This window comes from Microchirus variegatus (assembly GCF_963457635.1).
Source record: "Microchirus variegatus genome assembly, chromosome: 9".
NCBI classification, from domain to species: Eukaryota; Metazoa; Chordata; class Actinopteri; order Pleuronectiformes; family Soleidae; genus Microchirus; species Microchirus variegatus.
In genome coordinates, this window is record NC_139810.1 from 4,263,869 (window position 1) to 4,286,952 (window position 23,084).

Consider the following 23,084-nt stretch of genomic DNA (forward strand, 5'->3'; position numbering starts at 1 on the left):
ACGTGGGTGTGAAGTGACAACAACCAAAAACCTGGACTATCCCTCACAGACTTACACAAGTATGAGTCAGCTCTCTGACGTCGAACAGGTTCCTCGGAAGGTAAGAGCTATTCTCGGCAGGTTTGGCTCTGTGCCTGCTGCTGTGTCGCTTCAGGGTCTGAGAGGATGACGGATAAACATTAACGTATTTTACGTTGTTCCGTTAAAAAACTTTTTCCTTCTAGATAATCTGTAGTGGATTATTGTTTTGGAGTTTTTTCGTCCTCTGTCTCTTGGTTGTCTCATTGTTTATTAAGTCCTAACTTGTGAGTCAGGCTTTGAGTTTAGCTTTTCTGTTGTTTGCGCACGTGACTTGAACGCACCACGGGAGGTGGTTGTTCGGCTCGCGCAGCAGCAGCAGCAGCACGCGGAGAGCAGTAGCAGAGCGCGAGCCACTTCCACGATGACATGTCCTCGCGGCAGAGGCGACGATGGAGAGCCGCTGCTGTGACACTGAACGTCCGCGGGAGCAGAGTGAGAGGAGCGCGGCGTGAGCAGCCATGAGTGAGGCGGTGACGAGGAGGAGAAAAGGAGCAGCGAAGAACAACAGATGGAGTGAGTAGAGCAGGAGCAGGAGGAAGAGGAGGACACCTCACTATTCACGGCCACTATCACCTGACTCAACCCGCTCGTACTTTCACCGACAGTCCGCGCAAAATGTGAATTTGTCTGCGGAAAAAAAGTTACGTTACTTATGTCTGCGTTAAAAAAAAAGAAGTTACGTAACTTTTCAACGTCAGAGTCGCTCACCTGTCCGTGTTTTTTTGTCTCTTATATCCGGGTTTGTGGTTTCCCACCGCGTCTTCATTAGTCGCCATTAGATTATATTGTCCGATAAACAACAACAACCACGTCATTTTTGTTCCACTTACACGTGGATTTACAACTTGTTTAACTTTTTTTCCCTCTTAACTTTAAATATATATATATATATATATATATATATATATATATATATATATATATTTAAAATTTACAAATAAAATAAAACATTTTTTTATATATATATACACATATATATATCTATATATATATAGAGTTTATGAATTATTGAGATTACAACATAAAAGTTGATGTATAATCTTGCATAACGTGGTTAAATGGATGAATCTGGTCATCAGAAATCAGGCCACAGACACCTGTGGATCCAATGACTGAAACAAAACATTGCATTGATGAATAACTGAATACACCTTGATAACCTGCTCCACACTGAAATACCTCCACAGTTGGAGTCACTTAATGAAACGGTTTGTTGTCTTACGTTGGTCACGTATTCAATATTGTGATCGTCTAGAACTGGTTTTGCTGAGACACATTGATTTTCTCAAGCGCGTTCCCTTACTTGAACTATAAGGGTTCAAGTGAAGGCTGAGCAATAATTCAATAATAATTAAAATCTACCTTACTCTTATAGCAATATTACAAATGTTCAGTATATACAATACCGTTTAAAAGTTTGGGGTCACTTAGAAATGTCCTTATTTTTGAAGGAAAAGCACTTTTTAAAAAATGAATATAACATTAAATGAATCATAAATACACTCTATACATTGTTAATGTGGTAAACGACTATTCTAGCTGCAAATGCCTGGTTTTTAATGGAATATGTACATAGGTGTAGAGGCCCATTTCCAGTGTTCTAATGGTACATTGTGTTGTTTGTAGCGTTAGAAGGCTATTGGATGATTAGAAAACACTTGAAAACCCTTGTGATAATGATGTTAGCACAGCTGAAAACAGTTTTGCTGGTTTTTGACAAAAGGGCAAAATTATTATTTGGAATCTTGTCAATGTTTTGACTATATTTTCTATTCATTTTGCAACTCTTTTGATGAATAAAGTGTGACTTTTAGTGGAAAGCACAACAAAAATTGTATAGATGACCCCAAACCTTTGAACGGTAGTGTAGCAATGCCTCAGTTGTGTGAAATATTTTCTGTTCAACAAGTTATTTGTTGTTTTCTGTCTTCAAAAAACCCACAATTAACTTTTCTCTCAGAGCAGATGTCAACCTCTCAGGATTATCTGACATATCCTCAAATATTCGTCGTATTTGATTGACTTTGAGTGTGTACTTTAAAACCTGCAGGAGCTAACCTGGCAGTGGAACATATCTCACTTTTATAGAACTAAAAGCTGCTCCGTTTTAAAGAAAACCTGTGCAAACAATCTCTGGAATCGTTCTATTTGAATTAAAATCAACAGGTTTCATGTTTTTTTTCCTCAATGGGGAAAAAAGACTCCAGCTCTTCTTTTCACACTGTTCCATTCCTTTGCTCTCAAAGCTGACGGCATAGTGTTGTAACATGTCGAGCAGCCTCAGGCTGTGAAGCTGCTCAACAGGACTGCTGTTTGCACCCACATCATGCCACAGCGCAAACGCCTCGTCCTGTCAATAGAGGTTTAAAGAAATAAAACCTTGTGTGGACTTAGGGACTGGTTGTCCTCATGAGGCAGCAGAGAGGTGAGCCGGACCCAAAGTGAAACTAATAAGTGGCCCAGCTGAAGGTCATGGAGGATAGGCTCACTGGTGTGTGCGCCATGTGCTCGCTCAGCTGTTTTTCCCAGCGAGACCATGTTCAGTGAGTGGGAGAGTGGTAGATGTGAACTTCGTGTTTGACAGCAAACCACAACATTGTAGTGAGTGACGAACACAAACCAGCAAGTATGCAGTAAGTGGGCATAGTTTGCCCCCACTTTTGTCTTTAAGGGATTGATGAAAGCTTCAGTTTGTCTGTGGTGGTGACCGGCGTTAAATCTGGCAACTGGTTTTCATTCAGCTTTATCCCCTTTAATGAAACTCCGTTTTAGTTTGAGTGTCATTTCAGTGTTTTGGTTTGATATTTAGAGCCGCGTTAGCGTAAGCAAGTCGTGACAAATGTAAGATGAATTACTCTCCGTCTGTCACTCAGGTGCTTGATGATTACAGCAAACAAAACGTCTATTGTTACTTCCATGAGAAAACAAATGCTAGCCTCAGGCTGAGCAATTAATCAAAACATGCGTTTCAATTATGATTATGGCCCCAAACGATTAAAAAAAAAACATAAAAAGTGAATCGAAACAAAACGATTATCGAAAAACTTTTATTCTGAAAAATAACGCTTTTAAAGTTGTAATGGTGTTTTACTTCCTGTCTGGCTCGTCCATCCATTGAAAATAGAACACAGGCGTTCAGTGGAATCCTCGGGTTAAAAGTAAACATATATATATATATATATATATACAATAATTTATAGTTATTTTAAGGTAATGTTTAAAGTAGTCCTGAGCACGCTAACGCACATTAACGCATGATGCGCCTCCATGACGAAAAAAGACGTGCAAGCTCATGTTTACGTGACTCCCGATTTGTTAAAATGAGTCTCTAAAGTAACGCTAAACTTTAAAAACAGACGCACACATACACAGTACACATGTACACTGGTTAATTGTAGCGCTGCTCTTTTCGTTTAATAAACAGACTGCTCTAGCTCGACTGTAGGCATGCTAATGGCGCTAAAGGAGCTAACGCAGCTAACGGAGCTAACTGGTAAACGGTGCCTGGACTCCGGTGCCGCCGCAAGTAAATATGATGTTGACGCACGTTAATGCATGGCGCGTTTCCATGACAACTGACCTGAAAAGGATGCGTGTGACGTCACTAAAGTAACACTAAACTTTAAAAACAGAGGCACACATACACAGAACACAGGTACGCTGGTTATTTGTTAGCTCTGCTCTTTTTTGTTTAATAAACAGATCACTCCGGTTCCACTGTAGCGTGTGGAAATGGTGCTAAAGGAGCTAACGCAGCTCACGAAGCTAACTCGTAAACAGTGCCGCGGCACGTAAATATGACGTCAAGCGCGCCTTTTTCCGCCTCAGTCGTCATGGAAACGCGCCATGCGTTAACGTGCGCTAACGTTGACGCCGTTAAAGTGCCAAGTTGCACTAGTTTAAAGCCACTGTTTTAAGTTGAAGTCGACGTGTATGATCATTTGTAATCATTAAAACAGACCAATTTCCAGCTTTGCTAAATACCGTTCAACATATTCTGACATTTTTACAGACCAAACAAGTACTCGATTAATCTGGAGAATAATCGACAGATTAATTTATGAGTTGCAGCTGTAGACTCAGGATTTTTGCACAAAAGGCGAGTAAACATCTTAAATCTTAAAACACTTGACCCATCTTTACTTCTGATGGCTTTGTTTTGTTGAGCAGTATTGAGCAGTCACCATGACGACTGAATCACACACCATTCACATGTGAGATCATGAATATTATAGCCCCACTTACTCACAAGTCCATAAATAGAAGAGATGTCTTTGGAACGCAGAGCGAACAGCGTCCTTCAGCTGGACACTTTAACTACCTCCTGTCAAGTTGCTTGTTTCTGGCTCTGTCTATTGCGGCGTTTCACGTGGATCTGGTAAACTCATAATAAAAAAAAGTCACGCATAGGACATTTTGAACTCTTAAGCTTTTAAAGCTAACGTAGAATTAGCATGTTGGGAATATGACTCGGGAGTTTTCAGGTGGGATTGGACGAATAACCACATTTCAGCGCGCTGTATTTAACCCCTTGTGTGTGCCGCAGGTGCACCCATGGTAAATTTCCGTGGGAATAATGCACAACTCCTTATATGGACATCCTGGGCTGTGTGTTTATAGGTCATATATTCAGGCTTTAAGAAATGCTTTTTTTCCCGTCGTCTTATGTGTTGTTGAGTCAAAACTATGAGTTATTTTATGTTATATTTTTAGTCGTGATATAAAGTAGCAATAATTGTGCACAAGTCACAAAAATAGACAATTTTTATCTTCTTTTGTTCATTAAAGTCTTTCCAAATTTCACAAATTATCACAGATTTTAATTTTTTTTTAGTACAGTTTGTTCAGGTGTGTTTTATATAGTTGGTGAAAACTATAATTATTTACAAAAATTCTTCATCAGATTGCTGAGGTTGTGCTGAAAAAAAACAAAACGATATAAGACGCTCTATATTGCATAACCTCTGAATATACTGTATGTTTTAACATAGTAATGGAAATAGCAGCTGAAATGCTGCTGAAGTGTTCTTAGGGTTAAATGTTAAAATTCAATCACAATTTAAATAAAATGACTGCCTTTCATTCGATATTTAAGTCTGAAATTGAAATTGAACAATAACAAATACTGATACGATGCTTGAAAATCAGCATTTTACATGAAATAGTTAAATTTCTCCAAGTAATTTAGGATTTATTGACTAATTATTGCTGTGGCCAAGTCAGGGTAAGGTATGTCACATATATTTTATACGCTTGACTTGGTATTTACGACTTGAACTCATCCTTTAATTGAGGTCAACTCTTTTAAAGTTGGATAAAGGACATTTCCTCACCCACTTACAGTTGGAAACCTCATTTTGATTACCTTTCGAATAGTAGTGAGCATATTACTTCTGTTGCCGAGAGCTGTTTATTTAGACGCTCTGTGTAGAAATCACGTTTGTCCCACGTGACTTGAATGCAGCACCAGTATAAAAATTCTTTCCTCATAGCCTGAGGTAAACAAATGAATCAGCAGACTGTTAGCGATGTCGTTGATAAACAGCAGGGAGAGGTTATTGACGGCCGCGCTGCTATATTGTGGTTACCAAATCCAAATACGTACAGTAAGATTGAAACCAGGACTTTTAATGTACAGTGACGCAAATACCGAGTGTCAGCGAGTATGTGGTATCGGCAGAGTCCACGTGGGGATCAGCCGCTGAATGTGCAGCAGACTTTTGTTTCTGCTTTTGCGTTGACGGTTGAGTGGTCTTGGTGTCTGTGTTGAAGCAGCGCAGGTTCTGGTGTTTGTCTATCTGAGAGCTGTTTCTGTTTGCGGGATTACCGACGTAAGCCATCGCGACTGTCCCTTTTCAGAAAATGACTGATTGGTGAAAGGTTTCGTAAAAACACTTTAAGTAAGAATGACAGTCCAGATCAGCCTGGTCAGGCTTATTTTCAGTCTTAGCTCCACCTGAGACTTAAAGCTGTTGTCGGGGTTCTCACGGGTCCTTGAAATCATTGAAGGTTTGAGAAAAAACAAATGACAAGGACCTTGAAAGTAAGCAGACATGGAAAGAAGTGACGTTATTATTTAGGTAAATGTCGACGCCACCTAATGTTTCATGCCCTGCGTTCCTTGATGTACGTAGACGAGGCCTACGCAGAACTAGCACGGAGTCGTACTTGCTAGCGGTGTTGTGGACACTGTTTACTGTCTCTCTCTCCAGGAATGAGTAACGTTACGCAAGAGAGAGCAGATCATGACGTGATGCCTGGGAAATGAAAAATTCCAAGATCTCTGACTCACCAAAGAAAATCACTTTCTTGACCAAGATCCCAAGGACAATCGCTTGTCCAGATGCAGAGCGTGCCCTGCAAATCGATAAACATGGACGTCATGGACGAAGCGGCTTTTACAAGTTGCCTTCCCATCTTAACCTGTCTCGGCGCATTCTTTCCTTGAATTTAAAGGTTCCTTAAAAGTCCTTGAATTTGATAACAACCAAGGTGTGGGAACCCTGTGTTGTAAACAAAACATTTTAGATCTTGTTCCTCATCAATACTTCCCAAGATATCCTTCAGCACAACATCAATCATGGGATCTGAGAGAGGAGATGACTTCACCACCCTTCTCCTCGAGGGTGGTGTGGATAAACAGGTCGTGTCAGAATCTGGCGTTATACCGTGTTCTTCTCTCGTCGAGATGTTTTTGAGTGGGCGAGCATTGGCGTTGTACCGGTGTGCTGACAACGAACAACATTGAACATATGGACAACAACACACCGGACATTCAACAGCTCGTTTCTGGCGCTTTTTATGAGAATAAGTTAAGATTAGTCTTTATTAGTCTATTAGTCCAGTGGAGGAATTTACAAATTTACAATGGACTGCAAGGGAACGATGCTTTTCTGTGGGTCTTGCTCCACCTGTACCATATTGTACCATTACTCTGGTACCCCAAAGAGAGGGTACCACGACATGTACCATTTGGGGCCAGTTATTTTGGTACTGCTTCTAATGGAGAAACAAAGAAATACGTACGTACCAAACCGAAACCTTTTCACTTGGTGTAAACGTGCCATTAGGTTTGGGCCACCGTGCTCTGTTGGCCTTATTTTGTAGGTGGTGCAACGGAGCAAAACATCAGCCCAACGGCTTTGTGGCTAACGCTTTAGATTAGGTAACACATATTCACTATTAACTAGGCGCTTACTAACATATGTAAGTAGCATACGAGCATGTTATTAGTAATCATTAAGCACCTTATTCTACATAACCTTATTCTACCTCTATTACGACATGAATTTATCTAAATAAGATGTTAATATGTGCTTAATGATTGCTAAAAAAAGGGCTAGTATGCTACTTATATGCATGTTATTAAGCACCGAGTTAATGGTGAATATGTGTTCCCTAATCTAAAGTGTTCTTATCGTGGAAGTCCTGTGACTCATATTCATTAGTGGCATTTTCTGACCACATGCTCATATTTTCAATGTGACCCTGGAATGGAAGAAAAGTAAACAGTGGCCGAGTTGTTTATTCACCAAAGCTTTTGTTTGCGTTGCTTAGGTGAGCAGCCCAGAGGCAACCTCATCTCTGATGTCCCTGGGAAACTCAGTAAGTTCAGTTACTGGAGACTATTTTCTAAACCCTTTCCCCCCCTTTTTCCTCTTTGTTACTTTCAAGTATTTTTTTCCCCTTGGAAACAATCAATTACAACCGAATTTACAATATATGTGAGCAAATGTGTGCTTTCGTCTTCATCTATGACTCTAAACCAATATTTACAAAAATCAGTCAGAACTTTGTTTTATGCTATGTGTTATTTAATAAATTGAAATTCAAGGCTCAGCAAATTGATTTGGTGACAAATATCTGTCCTGACACAGTCTGTGGGAATGCTGTAGAATGTTTGAAAAATAACATAAAGTTTTATCTAATTTCTGGCAAATGAGTCCTACTTGGAATGGGACCGTATCTATGTTCCCCGGGTCCTATGTTCCCCGCTTTGTATGTGACCGGGGAACATAGGACCCTTTCTCTAAAAAAGGGTTCTATGTTCCCCGCTGTTCACCCAAAAGGACCTGGGGAACATAGGACCCTAACCCTAACCCTAACCCTTACCCTAACCCTTACCCTTACCCTTACCCTTACCCTTACCCTTTACCCTGGAGCTCCACACCCAGGCTTCCACAAAGTGGGAAACATGGGACCCTTTTTTTAAAAAAAGGTCCGATGCTAGGACCTTTTTTTGCCGAACATAGGACCCGGGGAACATAGGACCCGGGGAACATAGGTACGACCCCCTTGGAATACTAGAGCATGCTAACACAGAATATGCTAACACAGGCCATGCTTACACAGGCCATGCTAACACGGAACAGGCTAACACAGAACAGGCCTAACACAGGCCATGCTAACATAGAACAGGCCTAACACAGGCCATGCTAACATAGAACAGGCCTAACACAGGCCATGCTAACACAGGCCATGCTAACACAGGCCATGCTAACACAGGCCATGCTAACACAGAACAGGCCTAACACAGGCCATGCTAACACAGAGGAAATAATCTTTATGTTCAAAGACGGCCAAACAGATCTTAAATAGCAACACTGTTTTTGCATTGTGTCCCAGCCGTGTATTTAAAATATTAGTATTAAGTTAGATTTGAATCTTACACTCACACACACACACACACACACACACACACACACACACACACACACACACACACACACACACACACACACACACACACCTGCTCTGCTGCAGTGTGTTCCACATGGTTATTGTTACCCCCATGGAATGGAAAGAAACTGACATAAGCTGTTCTGGATTATTGGCGAGATATTTGACTTAAGACAGTAACGTGGCTCTCACACAGACGGACATCTGCGATGGATGAGCATGTAATAACAACCACTCTCTCCCCTGATCTGTGCTACTTAGAGATAATAAGAGTTGTGTTTGTTTAGTGCATCCCAGCCTTATGTTGTTCATCAGCCTCCAAATCCTTTCAAATGATCAGATTCTGGATATTTCGATGTTTCAGTTAAATTATAGGGTTTTGTCAGTGCTTGTGATGTCGACACGCTGCCAGTCACCGATTGGTCAGAGAGTGCCGTCACTGGAAGAGTCATGAACGCGACGTCCGACACGGGAATCAAAGCAAACAATACCGAACTGTAGATTAAAGTTAAAAAGACTTAAAAATCATGAAATCTTTAGCGTTAATCTCCAAACATTTAGCACGGAAATGTCAAAAATATCAACATTTAACAGATGATTGTGGTGCTTTTAGCGACAACTGCCTAAAGCCGCCGATCGTAAGCCCAATCACAACCCGTTCAGCCTTATTTCACTTCTTTGACCGTGCAATGATTGATGACCCCGTCCACATCGAGGAGGTACTAAACCGTGCTATAACTGTATAGCAGAAAAGAGCCGTATGTCATGAAACATTGACCAAAATAGTAAAAATGTAGCTTCTCTACTTGTTTGTTGAACAGCGAGTTTGATTACATTTATATTCTATACAAACGCTGAAGAACAGCAACTTTCCGCTGCTTTGGTCCTCACAAAAGGCCCCATTTATACTCCATTTACTGTGGATATTTAGTTTTGTTACCCTGTGAAAGTTGCAGTGATGAGCAGCTGTTGATTTTGTGTCTCCGACAGGTTCCATCCCACCAGGGGAGGATGAAGGTGGACGACCAGGGGCCCTCAAGAGGTTCAGTGCCATGTGGTCGTCCTTCCGCAGAGGCAGAAAAGAGAGTGAGTCTTTGCAGGGAGGAATTTGTTTTATTTTTAAATGAGGTGCTAGATAAGTGAAGTGAATGCTGGTGCAAACAATGGTTCGACTCTTTGTTCACGCTGGTTTAAACTCCAGAGAGACGCAGAGTGCAGGACAGGTGGAGTTCACTTCTGTAATCTGACCCGTCTGAGCGCTTGTCCTCACAACAGCTTTTTATGCAGATTACAAACAACAAATGGAGACTGAGACATTTCAGAAATATCTTTAAATCATTCTTTTTACGCTTTGAGGGAGGTGGAAAATGTCTACGTATTGATTTAAAAGTTATGCAAAACCGTCAATGAAGACGCACACCTTCCTGTCTGTTCTATTTTGTCAAAGCTCCACCCACAAAACACAAACTGCCAGCAGACAGCGGTGTTGATACTGACGACACCATGTCTGAATCACCTTGAAGAAAACACTAAACAGTATATTATATTATGCTGTGTTTTCATCATAGTGTGGTGCTGTTTGGTACAGTATGGTTTGGTTTGGTGCAGCATAGTGTGGTTTGGTACAATATGGTTTGGTTTGGTACAGTATGGTATGGTTTGGTACAGTATGGTTTGGTACAGCATGATGTGGTTTGTTACAGTAAGGTTTGGTACAGTATGATACAGTTTGATATGGTATGGTTTGGAACAGTATGGTTTTGTACAGTTTGGTACAGTATGGTTTGGTACAGTATGGTTTGGTATGGTATGCTATGTTACAGTATGGTATGGTTTGGTACAGTATGGTTTAATATGGTTTGGTACAGTATGGTATGCTTTGGTACGGTATAGTTTGGTACAGTATGGGTTGGTTTGGTGCACTATGGTTTGATACAGTGTGGTATGCTTTGGTACAGTTTGGTTTGGTACGGTATGGTTTGATACAGTATGTTTGGTTTGGTACAGTATAGTTTGGTACAGTATGGTTTGGTTTGGGGCACTATGGTTTGATACAGTATGGTATGCTTTGGTGCAGTTTGATTTGGTACAGTATGGTATGGTTTGATACAGTATGGTTTGGTTTGGTACAGTATGGTATGCTTTGGTACAGTATGGTTTGGTACCGTATGGTATGGTTTGGTACAGTATGGTTTGGTTTGGTACCGTATGATTTTCTTTGGTACAGTATGGTTTGGTTTGGAATGGTAAAGGCTTGCGTTGTCAGTGAGAATAGTGCCTTTAACCTGGGCGATATCATGTTTTTATGGGAGCTGACTGTTGTGGGTGAAGCCACTCGACCTCCACCCTGACCTTACTGTACCATTTTACTCTGGTACGGTAAGAGAAGGGTGCCGAAAATGAAACAAAGCTGGTTATTTTTGTAGCAAATCAAGCATCATGTCGTCTGTTTTTTCTTCTTATATTTTTACAGTAGTGTCATGCTGCCCTCCACAGGTTGAAATTCCCAATCACAGTTTCTTCTCAATTACAGTTTGAACTCCCCTCATCCCACTCTACAAAGTTCTCCACCCGACTGCTTTCTTTCCTCCTCGCATTCACCTCGCACTAAAATGTTCCTCTTTTTATACAGAATTATGAGGGCTACAGACATGAAGTTATGCTCTATAGCTTTGAACATCATCACCTCTGTCCTTACAGGGTATTGTGGTAGCTGACAATAACAGAGTATATGGTACCCTGCATGCAATTAAAGACAATTTAAAATGTCTAACTCTCTGTGTAGAAGGGAAAGAACTGGAGGCCCCAGAACCAGAAGGCCCAGCGGTGGCAGAAAACTCATCCCGACAGCAGCGCTACGCCAGCGGTCAGTACTTCTTTGAGTACCTGGTGGTGGTCAGCCTCAAGAAGACCAAGGACGACAGCAGCTATGAACCCGAGATCACCTACCAGTTTCCCAAGGTCAGTTTGACAGCTTTGACGGTGATACAATGGCGTTTTTTTAGGCTTTTCCACAGAATAAATTGCATCCATGTTGGTAGCTGTGGTGCACACACCTGCATGTGATCCCAGAGTGACCGGAACATGGATTAGAAAGTGAAGGAGTGAAACTATGTACCAGCTACAGCCTGGTGTGTTTATTGTTATTATAAGATGAAATGATTGACTTGGTGGTGGTTTTAAATGCAACAAACCACACAAATGATCATAAAAAGCCACATTTTTGTTGTTATAACTTATTGATTCATATAAGAAAAAAAATTACTGGTGTTTTTCTCTGTTGAGGAAACTGAATATAATGATATAAATGCAGAGTAAACCAGTTAAAAACATACATTTTCAAATTCAATTGTTGAGGTTGTTATGTGGACATTCTGAATCCTTGGCTCACATAACATGACCTCGAATAACAAATAAAATATGTTGTAAGCATCACAAGTATTCTGCTGCTGCTTCATCTGCCAAAATCCAGCCTAAAAATAAGTCCAGCACAAGAATACTGGTGGAAATATGTAGTGCGTTTGATTCGGACACCCAGAGAGCTGGGTCGGCTGCTGAGAGAGAAGAGAAATGAGGAGCTTTTCAGAAATGTTGTGAAGAACCGAGGCGTGTGTGTGTGTTCTTTCAGAGGGATGGGATGGCCAGACGTCAGAAGGAGGAGGAGGAGAAGACGCTGAAAGCGATCACGCTGTTTTGTTTCCCAGAGGGAATCAACTGGGCTCCTCTGACAGAATACCACAGGTTTGTCTTCTGCAGAAGTGTCTAATGCTGTTGAAAAGACATCGATACAACAGCCTGTCTTCAAATGTTTAGATCTTTGTCGACTGGTAAAGTCTTTCTCTTTGTGCAGGTTGATCAGAGCTGAGATTATCTTTAGTTTGACAGATTCTCCTCACTAACGTTCAAAAGTTTGGGCTCACCTATACAATTTTTATTGTGTTTTCCATTAAAAGTCAGACTTTTATTCATCAAAAGAGTTGCAAAATGAATAGAAAATATAGTCGAGACATTGACAAGATTAGAAATAATGATTTTTATTCCAAATAAAACTGTTTTCAGCTGTGCTAACATCATTGCACAAGTGTTTTCAAGGGTTTTCTAATCATCCAATAGCCTTCTAACGCCATTAGCAAACATAATGTACCATTAGAACACTGGAAATGGGCCTCTATACAACTATGTACATATTCCATTAAAAACCAGACATTTGCATTTACCACATTAAAAATGTGAGTGTATTCCTGATTCATTTAATGTTATATTCATTGGAAAAAGTGCTTTTCCTTCAAAAATAAGGACATTTCTAAGTGAGCCCAAACTTATGTATGTGTATTTATGACTTAATATAACAAATCAAATCACAATGCATCACATGAAAATTTTATATTTTACCCAAATTATTCATTAACCTTGAATTGTGTGTCTGCAGCGAGACTTTCTCCTTCGTTCTGACCGAGATCGACGGCAGCAGAAGGAATGGATACTGCAGGAGGTTACTGGTCAGTGTTCACTCACCAACAACACCAACGTCACCTCATTTGTTGTTGTTTATGTTTATCTGTGATCTATGATCATTAAAAACCTTCTTCTTCTTCTTCTTTTCACTGAAGCCTGGAGGGAAAGGAGCCCGTGCCCCTGAGGCGTACTGCATCATCAGCAGCTTGGCTTGTTTCGGCCTTTTCTCCAAGGTGAGGCGACCACTGAGCTTTGTGGGGAATTTACCACTTAATTACTTTACGTCACCCACTTAAAAAAAGCAAATACTAATGTTTTGGAATGCAGACTCTGTCCTGAACTTCTTTATCCGTATCTCTGTACATGTACTTCTTAATTTTGATGAATTTAATTCAATTTTGTTTGTAATGCGCCAAATCATTACATTCATTATCTCAAGGCACTGCACAACATCATGCAGAGCTGAGAAACCCAACCATTCACACAATGAGCAAACACTAGAGGCATCAGTGGAGAGAACCAGACTCAAAGGTGTGCGGCCACCTGCCTAGACCGATTGTGGTGAAAGAAGATATGAAATAGATAGTTATTCTGATAAATGTCATATGATTAAGCACTGACCAAAGTTACTCTATTACACTTACGCAGAGCCAACCAGTATCTTTGGAAATTTTATCCAGAATTTCAATTAAATGTTTAAAAAATATTGCATATTTGTTGGTTTTCAGAGTAAAAACACCAATATATAATGCACACATACACTACGTAACAGTCCAACCTTATTGAGACTATGTATTAAAGTCGTTTTCAGCCACTTCTTGACCATTCTTCTTCATCGTGACCCGTGTTCTCCCGCCTGTGTGCAGATATTTGACGAGGTGGAGAAGCGGCGGCAGATCTCCAGGGCGATGATCTACCCATTCATGCAGAAGCTGCGCGAGGCCCCATTCCCAGCACCGGGAAACACTGTGGAGATTAAAAGCTTCATTCCAGAGTCGGGCACTGAGGTCAGATCAAAAACCCCCCGACAGTCCACTTAAAGAGCCCGTGCAGACCTGGCGTCAGCGTCTGACACTAGTGCGACTCGATTAGAGAAGAAAGTTGTTAAAGAATGCGATTAAAAGAAAATGATTTCAGTTGACTGTGAAACTGCAGCAGGATCAGAGGTCGTCAGTCCTGAGGAGACGGTCTTTTCCGTGTCCTGAGGACGGACGCTCGTTCACACATGTTCGAGAATGTGACCACAGACCAACTCTAGATGTGGTTTTACAAATCAGATCCTGAAGACACTCATTTAGACCTGAATTTAGACCTGGAACACTTTAGGACAGATGTTTATACCAAGTCTAAACGGGGTCAAAGTTTGATTAAGTTTCTGAGCACCTCGTTTATCGTCTACTGCTTTACGTGCTAGCAATTTGTTTATTTATTTATTTATCGGATTCCTGACAAAATACTGCACTCTTTTTTTGTTTACCATATTCTTTTATAGCGTGTATTGTTTTACTGCTTTGGTCAGGATGTTCGGACTTTGCAATAACACTCATTTGTACGCTGTTTTATAGTCTATTTTCCTCTAAATGGAAACATGATTTCTAAAATTGACATTGTGCTATTGAAGAGGAACTGAGACCATTACGTCCACAGGAAAATGTTTAATGACGATGTAAGTTAGTGTTAAAAGTTAAATGTTGCTGAACAGCGTTAACGGCGTCAACGGCTGATGGGAAAAAGAGGCGCGTGACGTGCGTTAACGTGCCACGGCACCGGAATGTAGGCACCGTTGACCAGTTAGCTGCGTTAGCTCCTTTAGCGCCGTTAACGTGCCTACAGTCGAACTGGAGCGGTCTGTTTATTAAAGGAAAGGAGCAGCGCTAACAAATAACCAGCGTACCTGTGTGCTGCGTATATGTGTGCCTCTGTTTTTAAAGTTTAGCGTTACTTTAAAGACTCATTTTAACAATCGGGAGTCGCGTAAAAATCACGACGCAAGCGTGTCTTTTTCCGGGCAGTCGTCATGGAAACGCGTCATGCGCTAATGTGCATGAACGTTGACGCCGTTAACGTGCCCAGCACTAAAATTCAATGAGAGTTAGAAGTTCATTTTTATAGACTTCCATTCAAACTGACATTTGTCGCCCCCCTGGTGGCTATTCAGTATATTTTTATTTCCTGGTTGGCTTCTTCCAGTAAGCATCCACTTTTTAATTCAGGTCTAAGATTCTGACAAACTCCTCCCTCAATGATTAACCAAAGAAAAGTCAACAGACAATGAGACAAGATTTTTTTTTAGGCAGCCTTAGGTGATGAATGTAAGAGGTGTGCCCCTGCACGCTGATCCTTTAGATCTATGACTCCATAGAAACAATATTGAGCCACCACCTGACTGAGGGTTAGACAGGACGAGGCCTCGGCTCTTCACCGCTGAGGAGTTTCCGTCTGTCTCGTCGTGAATAGAGACAATAAAGAAATACTCGACACAAACAAACCTAAATAAACAGTGCAACTCGGTGACACCTGAGCTCGCTGCAGATAGGCGTGTCTGCGTCGAGCTGTGTCTCAACCTGTCCTACATTAGCTAACCTGAAGCGTCTCACACCGAGGACATGTGTCATGTTTCAGCAGCTCTCTAGTATTCACTCATGTGAATTGTAGCACATGTAGGTTCATATACACTACCGTTCAAAGGTTTGGGCTCACCTATACACATTTTTGTTTGTGTTTTCCACTAAAAGTCAGACTTTTATTCATCAAAAGAGTTGTAAAATGAATAGAAAATATAGTCAAGACATTGACAAGATTAGAAATAATGATTTTTATTCCAAATAATCATTTTGCCCTTTAGTCAAAGAACCAGCAAAACTGTTTTTAGCTGTGCTAACATCATTGCACAAGGGTTTTCTAATCATCCAATAGTCTTCTAACGCCATTAGCAAACACAAAGTACCATTAGAACACTGGAAATGGGCCTCTATACACCTATGTACATATTCCATTAAAAACCAGACGTTTGCAGCTAGAATAGTCGTTTACCACGTTAACAATGTATAGAGTGTATTTATGATTCATTTAATGTTAGATTCATTGAAAAAAAAAGTGCTTTTCCTTCAAAAATAAGGACATTTCTTTTGAACGGCAGTGTAAGTGATAACACAAACTTCAACAAAAGCTCATTTGCAGAGCTGCAACTAACGACTATTTTCATAGTCGGTTATTATTTATAGTCGATTAATCGAGTGTTCCATAAAATGCCATAAAATCAGTGTTTCCCAAACCTGGAAATGAAGATCTACTCTATTATCTGTGTTTTGTCCTCAAACCAAAAGGATTCCTTGTCAAATGGAGCAAGGAAACCAGAAAATGTTCACATTTAAGAAGCTAAAAAATTTAGAAAACTCTTTTAATTTCATCGATCAACATACATTAATTTAGTAATTCGTTAATAATCGATTAATGGAGTCATCTACGCAGGCCTGGTCCTGTGTCTGTGATGGAGATGACGCCACAAATTGAGAAGTTTGGAGTTATTTTTGACCACATAAACTACATTTTTTGCTTTTACAAACAGCCTAATTCAAGGTAACCGGTACTGGTAGCCGACCCTAGTGGTCGAAGTCACAGATCCACAACGAAATGTTGTGATGATTCGCTCGGCTGACAACCAGTGACGGTGATTTCTTTTATCACCTATGTCCAACGTTGATTTATTATCTTATCTGTCAATGAGGTCCAACGTGAGGACACCAACACGAGCAAGACCCACCAGCGCTAATCACAGCACTGCTAACCCTAACCTGGTGTGTCCAGGCCTTCAGAGTCAGCTAGGGTTGAAACAATTACTCCATTATTAATCCATTTTTGAATGCGAGTATTTTCTGGTAGCTTTGCTCCATATAACAAAGAGCTCATTACAACTCAACCATTTTAAAACATCATTTTCTGACACAAACAAGTAGAAAATAATCCGCCGTGTTTGTTATATTAGATCATCAGCCTGACTCGCCCACTGGACTCCTGGCTGGAACACGTCAACTTTGCCACGTTGTTCAGCTGCCTGACAGACGAGGAGGTGTTGGTGGTGTTTGCCGCCGCCGTCCTGGAACGACGCATCGTCTTCATCGCAGATGAACTGGGGTATTTTACACACGCCTGTGCACGCGCATGGGAAAAGAAGCCATTGACAGAATTGTAGACTCGGTCGACGATCAGTTTTTATCAAACCTGGACTGTTCTAATGTGAACTCTTCTCGTCTTGTCTCCATGCAGCACGTTATCGCAGGTCATTCACGCAGTCACAGCCCTCCTTTACCCGTTCACCTGGCAGCACACATACATCTCCATTGTCCCCGAGATCCTGATGGATGTGGTGATGGCGCCGACCCCGTACCTGCTGGGCGTCCAGAAACGCCTGCTGGACCTGGTCATTGATCAGAGTGATGTGAGTCATCGTTTAAACTTATATTTAAACATTCTACCCAGTTTATAAGCTCTAAATTGAAATATTTTATTATTTCATCTCGTGCTGGGCATCAATGTAAACGGCATCGATGTTAACGCATGACGTGTTTCCATGACGACTGACCAGAAAAAGTTGCGTGTGGCGTCATGTCTATTAGCTAGCTAGTTAGCTGCGTAACCAGTATACCTGTGTACTGCGTATGTGCGCCTCTGTTTTTAAAATTTAGCGTTACACATTTTAAGCGGACTCATTTTTCAGCAGACTCATTTTAACAATCAGGAGTCACGTAAACATGACGTCGAGTGCGTCTTTTTCCGGTCAGTCGTCATGGAAATGCGCCATGCGTGAATGTGGACGGTGCCCTCTTGTGGTCATAGATGACATAGCATTTATTTTTCATATACTGTTCCTCGCTTCTAAATATAGTTCACATGGCCGGCCAAACTACTAAAAAAAACGCAACTTATAGTCTGGTACAGTATCGCCAATAAACTGTTGATGACTGCTACAACACAAATGTTTGTATTTTAACTTGCACAGCTTTTCTGTCCTTTACGGCATTCGAGAAACGGACGCATACATTAGATACATTAGAAAAAAAGTAACTCACTTGTATATAGTATACTATACATAGTATAGTATGATGTTTTTGTCGAATTTTGGACCCAATTTCTTTTTTCCAAAAAATTGACAAATTTTGGACGTGGTATAGTATGACGTTTTGGTCAAATTTTGGACCAAATTATTATAATTTTTTTTAATTGTCAAATTTTGGACATGGTATAGTGTGACGTTTCGGTCTTATTTTGGGCGACATTGTATAGTATGACGTTTTTTTTTGTGTGTGTGTGTTGAAACTGATACATACATGAAAATAAAGAAGAATTGCATGTTTTATCTCTAAAATTGGACATGTAATTTACCAATTGTGTGCCTTGCATCTAAGTTTAAAATATTTTAAAGCCTTCTGTCATTTAGGCCTATTTTATTTTACAATAACATGGTTAAAATATGATTTCATCATCCATTCTTTGATTTTAATCTCACTTGTTGACAACATCCATGAGACAAAAAAATTATTTTATAGATGTAGGACATACATTTTGTTCACTTAAAGAAGATAATAGTATATGAAAAGTAAATGAAACGTTTAAAATTACATTATTAATGGTTCATAATGATATTCACGTCGTCTCTTCAACTGTTTATTTCTTCTTCCCGTAGATGCTGATGGTCGATCTGTCAGAGGATAAAGAGGACACATTCCTTTATTGTGTAAGTGTGTTCACTCTAAATTCTTGAGTTATCAGTTTGTCTGTTTTTAATTTACAAGAAGCCATTTATCAAATTTAAAAATGTGTATAAAATAATAAAAACCTTCCTTTCCCAGACTGGTGATGAAAACTCTATTCTACCCCCGAAGCTCGAAGCAGAAATACTTGAGTCTCTAAGTAAAAGAAAAAAAACATCAAGTGAGTAATAAAAAGTCAGAGACGGTGAAGTGAAGAAGCAAAAACTGCTCCATCATCTTCTTGTTTTTCCCCGCAGCGGTGGAGGAGATGAACCGGGTGGTGTCTGAGGCCTTCCTGCATTTCTTTGTGAGAACGGTCGGCCATTATGCCTCGTATGTGAAATACAGTGGAAGAGAGCAGGGAGTGTTTGAGAAGAGGAGCTTCTACAAGGCCATCGAGTCCAAGACGACTCGACACTTTGTCAAGAAATTCATCCAGACGCAGATGTTCGACCTGTTTATCCAGGACGTGGAGCAGCAGCAGCCTGGACCGCAGCAAGGTGAGGACTGTCACCGTGTTTTAAAAATACACGTGAACATGTTTGAATTGATGCATGTCTTAGTGAACGAAAACAGGAACCCACTTTTATTTATCACCTTAGTTCCGAAGAAAGGAGCACTCACTTTGAAAGAAACGATGCAAATCTTGAGCCTCTGCCCGAGAACCGGCATAAGACGGGCAGTGAAACCATCGCTGCCAGTAAAATTTTAAAATGTATTATGGCGTCCAAAAAGTCAAACCTTTTGTCAAAAAAAAGTTGATTTCCTAAATTTCTTTTCAAAAAAATGGTCACATTTTGGAAGAATAGTCTAGTATGACATTTTTGTCAAATTTTGGACGACATACAAACCTATTAATTTTTTTTCAATGTAGGTTGAAAAACTACATTTTGACAACAGAGTGGAATTGAACCCACAGTCTTTGACTAATGAGACCAGTGTCTTACCCATTAGGTCACTGTGACTCTTACAGTGGTAGTGTATTTGTTACACTATGCTATGGTAACTCTTTTTTGTTGAATTTTGGGAAACAAAAAATACTCCAAAAAAGCCCCTCAAATTTTGGACGACATAGTATAGTATGACGCATTTGTCAAGTTTTGGACCAAAATCTTTTTGTTTCAAAAAAATGGTCAGATTTTTGGACGAAGTAGTGTAGTATGAAATTGAGGTCGACGACGTAGTATAGTATGACGTTTTGGTCACATTTTGGGCAATTTTTTTTCTAATGTAGGTTGAAATTCTACGTTTTGACAACAAAGGGCAATTGAACCCACAGTCTTTGACTAATAAGGCCAGTGTCTTAACCATTAGGCCACTGTGGCTTACAGTAGTAGTGTATTTGTCACAGTATGGTATATCTTTTTTGCCGTATTTTGGGAAAAAAAAAATTCTCAAAACCCCCTCAAGTTTTGGACGACATATTATATAGTATGACGTTTTTGTCAAATTTTTTACCAAAACCTTTTTTTTCAAAAGAATTGTCAAATTTTGGATTACATATTATATAGTATGACGTTTTTGTCGATTTTGGACAATAAAGTATAGTATGAAGTTTTTGTCAAATTTTGGACTACATAGGAAAGTATGATGTTTTTGTCAAATTTAGTTTTTCCAAAAAATGCTCAGATTTGGGACGAAATAGTGTAGTATGACATTGAGGTCAACGACATAGTATAGTATGACGTTTTGGTCACATTTTGGGCTAAAAAAAAATGTCAAAGATTTTTTCAGATTTTGGACCAAATTCTTTTTTTTTTTTAAATGGTCAGATTTTGGACGAAATAGTGTAGTATGACATTGAGGTCAACGACATAGTATAGTATGACGTTTTGTCACATTTCGAGCTAAAAAATTTTTTTTAATATTTTGTAAGATTTTGGACGACATAGTATAGTATGACGTTTTTGTCAAATATTGGGCTAAAAAAAATAATTTCTAAAAAATTATCCGATTTTGGATGACATAGTATAGCATGTAGTTTTTGTCAAATATTGGACCAAATTTTTTTTTCAAAAAAGTTGTCAGATTTTGGACGAAATAGTGTAGTATGACATTTTGGTCACATTTTGGGCGAAAAAAAATTTCAATGATTTTTTCAGATTTTGGAGGACATAGTATAGTATGACGTTTTTGTCAAGTTTTGGGCTAAAAAAAATAATTTCAAAAAAATTATCCGATTTTGGATGGCATAGTATATAGTATGGCGTTTTTGTAAAATTTTGGAGCAAATTTTTTTTTTCAAAAATCTTGTCAGATTTTGGACGAAATAGTGTAGTATGACATTGAGGTCGACAACAGAGTATAGTATGACGTTGTGGTCACATTTTGGGCAAAAAAAATAAATTATAAAATGTTTTCCGATTTTGGAGGACATAGTATATAGTATGACGTTTTTGTCAAGTTTTGGACCAAAATCTTTTTTTTTCAAAAAAATTGTCCGATTTTTGGACGAAATAGTGTAGTATGAAATGGAGGTCGATGACATAGTATAGTATGACGTTTTGGTCACAATTTTTTTTCTTTTTCTAATGTAGGTTGAAATTCTAAGTTTTGACAACAAAGGGGAATTGAACCCACAGTCTTTGTCTAATAAGGCCAGTGTCTTAACCATTAGGCCACTGTGGCTTACAGTTGTAGTGTATTTGTCACATTATGGTATGTCTTGTTTGCCGTATTTTGGGAAAAAAAATTTTCTCAAAACCCCCTCAAGTTTTTTGGACGACATATTATATAGTATGATGTTTTTGTCAAATGTTTTACCAAAACCTTTTTTTTCAAAAGTCAAATTTTGGAATACATATTATATAGTATGACGTTTTTGTCGATTTTGGACGATAAAGTATTGTATCAAGTTTTGTCAGATTTTGGAATACATAGTATAGTATGATGTTTTTGTCACATTTTGGGCCAATTTTTTTTTCAAAAAAATTGTCAGATTTTGGATGAAATAGTGTAGTATGACATTGAGGCCGACGACAGTATAGTATGACGTTTTGGTCACATGTTGAGCTAAAAAAAAAAATCTAAATTTATTTCGATTTTGGACGACAGTATAGTATGAAGTTTTGTCAAATTTTGGACCAAAAATCTTTAAAAAAAAAAAAGGTCAGATTTTGGACGAAATGTTGTAGTATGACATTGAGGTCGACGGCATAGTATAGTATGACGTTTTGGTCACATTTTGGACCAAAACATTTCTTTTTTAATTTTTTTTTAACATTTTGACGACCAAGGTGTCTAGTATGACATACTAACCCATGACAAATAAAGGTATTTCAAAGCCCAAAGTTACAAAGCACACATCTGAACTTACTTTCTTGGTGGAGGAAGCAGTGGATCAACTCTTCCTGTGTGCCCTGTTGTAAAATAGTTGATTTTCTCTGTGGACCTTGGTGCGGGGTTGAGGTGTCAATCTGGTGTATTACATTGACTTGGAAACGTTTCCATGATGCTGCTTTTCCTCCCGAGAGTTTCATAAACATGTTGACAGAACTGAGACACAAACAACACAAGCTTTTCCCTCCAATGTCTGTCTGTTTCCTGGATGGAAGCTGGGTTCCTATTGGTCGTGCGAGCATTCGTCACAGCGTGCAGGGGTCAAGGTTCAGTGTTATGCTTGGCAGAGTAAAAAAAAAAATCTTGTACAGTGAAAGGCCTTTTAAAGGAATGGGTTTCACAGTACCAGTGAAATAGTCATCGGTACAGCGCGCTGACTCTGACTGTCTTCTGTCTTGCAGGAGTATTTCACAAAAAGATCCTCGAGTACCAGGAGAAGAAGAAAAGGGACAAGGGAAAGAAACACTAACGCTCTGCAGGGATCACTCGTGTGTATATACAGGAGAACATAGGAAAAGATGTAAATGTTGGACTTTTTGTGTATTTTTTAAATGTCCTGTGTGTTGGCGTGCTTTTTAAATGTGTGTGTGCGTTACTGTATGGTTAACTTGCTGCTACTCTGTGAAACACTGGGAGACTTGAGCGTCACATGTTGGTCCTCAGGCTGTGGAGAAAGTGTGTCGTTGACGACGAGCAGGAAAATCATTTCAAATAAAGATTGAGTTTGTTTTTTAAGAAAAAAAAAAGTCCAACGTTCCTACGATGTCTTATTTATAGACT

At 39.5% G+C, this 23,084-nt stretch overlaps 1 protein-coding gene across 1 annotated transcript; it reads left to right on the forward strand.

Moving 5' to 3' along the window:
• Nucleotides 1–444: 444 nt before the first annotated feature.
• Nucleotides 445–23,044, forward strand: dennd2da (DENN/MADD domain containing 2Da). Its single transcript, XM_083894606.1, has 14 exons — nucleotides 445–594; nucleotides 7,639–7,686; nucleotides 9,751–9,846; nucleotides 11,546–11,721; nucleotides 12,389–12,501; nucleotides 13,190–13,259; nucleotides 13,371–13,448; nucleotides 14,082–14,222; nucleotides 17,201–17,349; nucleotides 17,482–17,653; nucleotides 18,899–18,949; nucleotides 19,065–19,146; nucleotides 19,223–19,465; nucleotides 22,706–23,044. The coding sequence occupies exons 1-14, from the start codon at nucleotides 540–542 to the stop codon at nucleotides 22,771–22,773; spliced, it is 1,542 nt and encodes a 513-aa protein (XP_083750732.1). The 5' UTR covers nucleotides 445–539; the 3' UTR covers nucleotides 22,774–23,044.
• The last annotated feature ends 40 nt before the right edge of the window (nucleotides 23,045–23,084 follow it).

Excerpts from the sequence above, each read along its gene's own strand:
- dennd2da (XM_083894606.1), top strand. The coding sequence starts at position 540 with ATGAGTGAGGCGGTGACGAGGAGGAGAAAAGGAGCAGCGAAGAACAAC. Across the intron at positions 12,502-13,189 it reads CCTCTGACAGAATACCACAG|CGAGACTTTCTCCTTCGTTC; the intron begins GTTTGTCTTCTG and ends GTGTGTCTGCAG. Across the intron at positions 19,147-19,222 it reads TAAAAGAAAAAAAACATCAA|CGGTGGAGGAGATGAACCGG; the intron begins GTGAGTAATAAA and ends TTTTCCCCGCAG.